At 65.2% G+C, this 6,453-nt stretch overlaps 1 protein-coding gene across 1 annotated transcript; it reads left to right on the top strand.

Annotated features, from left to right (window-relative positions):
- Positions 1-475: 475 nt before the first annotated feature.
- On the top strand, positions 476-5,932 carry CRYBA2 (crystallin beta A2). The gene is made up of 5 exons (XM_084643488.1): positions 476-562; positions 2,312-2,483; positions 2,978-3,119; positions 5,065-5,207; positions 5,717-5,932. Exons 2-5 carry the CDS (start codon positions 2,326-2,328, stop codon positions 5,862-5,864), a joined length of 591 nt encoding a protein of 196 aa, XP_084499614.1. The 5' UTR covers positions 476-562; positions 2,312-2,325; the 3' UTR covers positions 5,865-5,932.
- Positions 5,933-6,453: the final 521 nt, after the last annotated feature.

Here is a 6,453-nt window from a genome sequence, read left to right on the forward strand (position 1 = left end):
AGGCTGGCGAGAGGGTCCGATGAGGGAGGTGGGTGGGCCGAGCCCCCCAGGAGCCCCAGGGTGGTGAGCCCCGGGCCTGGGGCCTGGCACAGGGTGGCATCAGTGACCCAAGGAAGGGAAGCGGCTGCCCCAGCGTCCCTTTGGCATTTCGTCAAGCGGCCCAGTGCTCAGCACAGCTCCTGCCCCCGCCCCATGGCACCACTATCCCCCCCCCCGCCCTGGCTGGCGTCCCACTGGCCCGGGCTGTGCCCCTAATCCCCCCCAGCGCGGGCGCATTGTGCCGCGGGAGAAAGGAAAGTGGCGCGTCAGGCCTGTCCCTATTGTGCCCCTGAGCCCCGGAGCGAGCACTTTCCATTGGCGGCCCCGGCGGCTGATCTCCCCACAATGGCTGAGTGGAATGGACAAGCCGGCGCCTGGCCCCCCGCGCCCCCCCCGGGCTCCCACCCGCTGACTCAGCCCTGCCTGCTTGTGCACACGCTGCACTGAGCCGGCCGGGCTATAAGAGGCCCTGGGGGGCCCCCAGCCCCGCAGCGCCACCCTCGCCTCTGTCCCTGCAGACCAAGTAAGTACCCGGCTATGAACCCCCGGTGCCCCTGCAGCCACCCCCCATGAGACTCCCCAGGGGTGCTTGGGGGGGCAGCGTGTGGGGCACATTGGTATTTTGGGGGTGAATCCTGGTTTCGGGGACTTGCCCATGTTCTTGACAGCCCCCTGCCTCCTTCTCCCCCCCTGCTCCCCCCGGCATGGGATTAGGGAAGCTGGAGGGGCAGAGCCCTCCCACAAGGGCATATCTGCCATGCACCCCGATAACCTCACCGTGGAGTCACCCCGCTGCTGTGTGAGCGTCCCAGTGGGTGCTGGGACAGAGAGCCTGCCCATGCCCTGCCTGCTGCCCTGATTTTAGGGTGTGGGGGGCTCCTGTGGGGGGGCAGCCTGCAGCCAGCACATGGTGCCCCGATGCCGTGCCACACCTCTGCAGCATGTCCCTGGCTGTGTTGGGTTCCTGGCTCCTGGACCTGGCGCTGCCCAGCCAGTAACCCCTCCTGTCTTTGTCCGGGAATAGGACCTGGGTGCAGACAGGCTATGGCAGGAAGGATCCTTGGCCCGGGCCCTGGGGCAAAGGGGCGCCAGGCTGCAGCCCTATGTGGAGAGCAACAGGGCACAGCTGGGAAGGCCGAGGACACAGGGTGGGAGAAAGAGGAGCCCCTCTGGTCTGGGCGGGGAGGTGGCTGGGCTGGGGGGGGCATCTTTCCAGGGGGGGCCCCTCAGCTTTATGGGGCAGAGGCTCAGACTGTTGGGGGATCCAGGCACCATTTACTGGGCTGTCATCCACCCCCAGCCGCAGCCTGCTTTGGATCCAACCGTGGGCAGCAGGAGCCTCCCTGGGTGGGGAGCGGGAGGCCCCTTGCTGGGCTCTGCCCCAGAGACGGGATGATCCTGCCCTGGCGCTGGGACAGGACAGGACCCTGTGGGGCTGAGCTGTGCGGCTGCTCTGTCTCTCAGCCCCACTGGCTGCACTGTCCCCAGCAGGACCCCCACTGTACTGCCGGCCCCTGTGGGCAGTGGAATGGGGGGCCACTGGGGCTGGGCGCTGGGGAGAGGATGGAGGACCTGGACCTGGGGCGGTGGGAGCTGGGGAGGTCTCAGCTGCTGCCACACCTTTATGGGAGTGAGTTTCTCAGGAATTTGCCAGCCAGGGTCTGTCCTGTCGTCGTCCCCCCCAGCCCTCCCCCTGAGCTGGCAGGAGGGGCTGTCACTCTCCCAGCTGTCGGAGGAAATAGATGGATTGAAATGTGAGGGGCTGAGAGCACTGGGGAGAGATGGGAATGTGACGGGCGGGCACAATGCAACCTGTGCCCCTCACTCCCGACCCGCAGCCCCTGCTAGCCCGGCCTTGGGCTACCCCCAGCTCTGCCGGTGCCCCTCACTCCCGACCCGCAGCCCCTGCTAGCCCAGCCCTGGGCTACCCCCAGCTCTGCCGGTGCCCCTCATTCCTGACCCGCAGCCCCTGCTAGCCCAGCCCTGGGCTACCCCCAGCTCTGCCGGTGCCCCTCACTCCCGACCCGCAGCCCCTGCTAGCCCAGCCCTGGGCTTCATGCCCCTAACTCCTCAATCCCAAAATGTAGCTGTCCCAGCCGTGCTGCTATTCCCCCTCAGGGCAAAGGCAAACCATGGGGCCGATTAAGCTGTAGGACCCCAGATTCCCCTATGGTCCTAGCTGAGACTTGTGCCCTGCCTTGGCTGGAGCTGTGTCGCTCTGGGGGGCCAGGGCAGAGGTCTCGTAGGGCTGAGGTGGGCTTTGTCCCTGCAGCTGGAGAGCTCCCAATGACCAGCCCGCCCATGGAGGCCCTGGGCCAGTTCAAGCTCACGGCCTGGGAGGAGGAGAACTTCCAGGGCAAGCGCAGCGAGTTCCTGCAGGAGTGTCCCAGCATCATGGACCGTGGCTTCCGCAAGATCCGTTCCATTAAGGTGGAGAATGGCCCGTAAGTGCCCCAGGCCCCAGCCTCACCCGCCCTGGGGCCCCTTCGTGCTGGCAGCTGCTTTGCAGCATGGCACGTCTCTCGCCGCTGCCTCCCGCAAGGCGCCAGGCCGTAGGGCAGCTCTGCAGCGCAGCAGGGGTCAGAGCACACGCCAGGGAGGCAGGACACCTGGGTCCTATCCCCAGCTCCGCCACAGACTCGCTGGGTGACCTTGGGCAAGTTGCTTCCCTGCTCTGTGACTCGGTTTCTCCTGCTGTGCAATGGGGCGCATGAAGGTGAGGCCGAGGCTGCAGGGGGCAAGAGACGGGCTCCCTCCCCGCAGGCCACACTGAGGGCAAGGGGCAGCTGATCTGTCCAGGAGGGGGCAGCTCAGACTGGGTCCCTTGGGTGCCTGCCCTGCCCCCTCCTCCCGGGGACTTTGCCAGCCCCGCTTTCCGGGGCAGGTTCCTGCAGACGAGCTGTCACTGCTGACACCGTCCCCTCCCCCTCTCGCACAGCTGGGTGGGTTTCGAGTACCCGGAGTACCAGGGGCAGCAGTTCATCCTGGAGAAGGGCGACTACCCCCGCTGGGAGGCCTGGAGCGGAAACAGCGGCTACCGAACTGAGCACCTGCTGTCCTTCCGGCCCATCAAATGCGCCGTGAGTCAGATGCGCCTTCGGACGCGCCCCCCCTGGATCGTCCCCATCTCCTCCCACACTGGCCCATGCGCCCATCAAGCTGGCCCAGGGGCCACGGCCCAGCAGGGGGCCTGGGGCCAAGGAGACAATGGAAAGTCTCATGGAAATCTCATATTCTCTTTGTGCCTGGGTGATGAGCAGGGATGGATAGATAGAGGGGGTGCCTGGGGATAGATAGATAGATAGATAGATAGAAGGGGTGTATGGGGACGGATGGATAGACAGACAGACAGGGGTTGTATGGGGATGGATAGACAGACAGACAGACAGTCATACAGTTGCCAGGTCACTGCCTTTACAGGACAGCAGTAGGTTGCTGAGGTTAAAAGCCCCTCTAGGATCCCTCTGACGGACCAATTTTGTGATTCTAAACACACCAGGCAGCCGGCAGTGCTGGGTGTTTAAACCACCCCCAACCCAGGAGCTAGTGCAGGGGAACCCAAGTGTCACTGTCTGGGCCGTGCCAGGCTCCCCAGAGAAGGAGCAAAGGGGCAGCCTGGCATGGGGTGCACGCTCCTGCCAGCTGGGGCCAGTGACACCAGGAAGGGACATTGCTGGGGCCTCCCGGACGTTCCCACCCAGGTCTCGGCTCTCCCCATGCCAGCCTGTAGCCCTATCACTCCATCTGCAGAGACACAAGGGCTGTAAACCCTGGCACGTCCCCTGGCTCCAGCGCCGCATCCCGCCCCGGCGTTTTAATAACCGCCAGGCAGATATGCTCAGGCTTTAATAAAGGGGCTGAGATAAGATCGCTGCTCGCTGGCAGGGCTGCTCGGTGGGGAAGAACGCAGACGGCTGGGGGTGGGGGACAGCACCACATCTAGTGGGGGCCTTGAGATTAACCCCTGGGTGCCCGCCAGTCTCCCAGCCAGCCGGCACCCAGGCACGGGCTAAGTACCAACCCTGGCTCTCGGTGCCAACGGGCAGCCGCAGGCCACGGCTGCCCGGAGCGTCTGCATCGTCCCTCTGTAGCAGAGACAACTCAGGCCTCGAGAAGCCCTGAGAGCCGAAGCAGGGATAGCAACTGGGCGTTTGGCATCTTCGCCAGCGAGACCACTGGGCGTTTGGCATCTTCACGCCTGCCTCTGGCTCTCCCTGGCACGGGGGTACCAGCGCACCCCCCAGGCAGGCGTGGGCACTAGGGAGAGGCAAGCACATCAGCATCCTCTGGAGCGAGACGGACATGGCCAGCATGGGCCTGAAGCTCCGGCCCCCAGCTCCCCGGGCGGCTCCGGGGCAGGTGTCTCTGGAAGAGGAGAGCAATGGGAGGCGCAGGACACGGGCACGGTTAGCTGGAGAGGAAAGGAGAGGTTTGCACAGCTGACCTGGTGGTGAACGCACTGGGCTGGGACTCAAGGGAAGTGGGTTCTGGTCCAAGCCCTCCCCGCATGACCCTGAGTGTCTCAGCTCCCCAGGGTGTCCTTAGCTTCGTCCGCCTTGTCTCTGTCGCTGGGGCAGGGGCTGGCTCGTGCTGGGTCTGTGCAGCGCCTGGCACCAGTGTGGGACCCTTTGGCGTTTCCCTGGCCCAGCCTAGTCGCCCCTTCCCTTGGCACCGCTTGCCCCCCGCACTGGGAGTCGGCGCAAGGTGTCTCCAGCCGTGGCCGGCGATTTCAAGTTAAGGAGGCAGCTGAGAAAGAAAAGACCAGGCGCTGTCGGGGCATCAGTTCCCCCCTCCCTTCCCCAGGGCACCCCACTGACTAAGCGGGGTACGGCTGCCCTGCCACAGGCCCCAGGGGGAGTGTAGCCCGGCCCCCAAGCGGCAAGGGCCGTCCAGAGCAGAGCTGCTGGGAGAGGGGCCGGGCATGGAGCCCAGAGGGCACGAGAGAGGAGTGGGCTGGAGAGGGGGCGAGCAGGGAGCCCCGTCTGGCTGTGGGGGCCCGTTCTGACTGGCCTCCTCCCCGCACAGAACCACAGCGACAGCAAAGTCACCCTCTACGAGGTGGAGAACTTCCAGGGGCGGAAGTTTGAGCTGAGCGACGACTTCCCCTCGCTGCAGGCCATGGGCTGGGGCAGCAAAGAGGTGGCTTCTATCAAGGTGAACTCGGGAGCGTAAGTAGCCTCCAGCCGTGGGGTGCCAGGGGCTGAGTGACCCCGGACAGTCACCCCACTGGGCCTGGCCGGTAGTGTGCTCAGCACCCCCAACATCCACTGGGGTCACTGGCTATCCAGGGTGCACCTGGCTGGATTGGGCACTAAACTTCATTGTAGTCCCTATGCACCATCCTGGTCCCTGAGCTCGGCTCAGAGGTTGTGGCTGAGACCTGCACTGTGAGTGGGGGAGAATGGGTGAGGGGCCGAGCATTCGTGGGAGAAAGGGGCCCCAAATTCGAGGGAGGCCAAGAGAGGCTCAGAGGAGGGTGCATGTTTCTGTCAACCCCAAAGGGAGGAAGTGGGAGGCCCCATAAGGGTGGGGAGAGCATCCCCCTTCCCCAGCCCTGAAGCCGGACCCCCACCCACTCAGGAGGATGCCCAGGGCCCAAGGGAGGGTGGCTGGGTGGGAGTGAAGACGGAAAGCTGGGGGGGGGCTCTGCCCCATGGCGATGCTTTGCCCCCTGCAGGTGGGTCGCGTACCAGTACCCAGGATACCGGGGCTACCAGTACGTGCTGGAGCGGGACAGGCAGAATGGCGAGTTCCCCAAGTACACGGAGTTCAGCACCCAGGCCCACACCAACCAGGTCCAGTCCATCCGCCGCATCCAGCACTGAGCTGGGCAGGGCCCCGCCGCGGGGCCTGGAGGGTGAGAGCCCCGCACCCGCTAGCAAATAAAGGCGTCTCTCAACCAGACTCGGCCGCTCGCGTTCTCTGTCGGGGGTGAAAGCTCTGCCGTGGGGCAGGGATGTGGCGGGGAACGGTGCCACTGTGGCCTCTTTCTTCCACTTCTCTGTGGCTGGGACAAAACACCAACCACTCCGGGCTGTTTCGGGGGGACCCCCCCCAATGCTGCACCCCCCGAAAGAGAGCGCAAAGCCCCAGCAAAAACTCAGGCTCCTAGCTGGCTGGGATGAAGAGGCCAGTGGGCAGGGAAAGGAGCAAATGAAAAGGGAGGCCTCCCCATTGCCCCCAGGTCTCTGCAGCAGCCGCAGGAGCCAAGCTTGTCCCTGGTGGAGGGACTCGTAGCCCAGATGGGGGTGGGCGCCTGGGGAAAGGGAAATTGAGGAGTGGGCAGAAACCTAGAGCCGAAGAGGCCAGAAGGATTGGATCGTCGGGTCCGACTCTCCCCCTGGTGGCTGAGTTTCCTCCCGGGGGACGGGGCTTGACATCCCCGTGAGTGTGCAAGGGAGCACTGGCTTTGCA

This window comes from Lepidochelys olivacea (genome assembly GCF_965140295.1).
Source record: "Lepidochelys olivacea isolate rLepOli2 genome assembly, chromosome: 11".
In the NCBI taxonomy this organism is placed as follows: Eukaryota; Metazoa; Chordata; order Testudines; family Cheloniidae; genus Lepidochelys; species Lepidochelys olivacea.

Coding starts and splice junctions, on each gene's coding strand:
- CRYBA2 (XM_084643488.1), top strand. CDS start 2,326: ATGACCAGCCCGCCCATGGAGGCCCTGGGCCAGTTCAAGCTCACGGCC. Junction 2,484..2,977: donor ATTAAGGTGGAGAATGGCCC/GTAAGTGCCCCA, acceptor CCTCTCGCACAG/CTGGGTGGGTTTCGAGTACC. Junction 3,120..5,064: donor TCCGGCCCATCAAATGCGCC/GTGAGTCAGATG, acceptor CTCCCCGCACAG/AACCACAGCGACAGCAAAGT.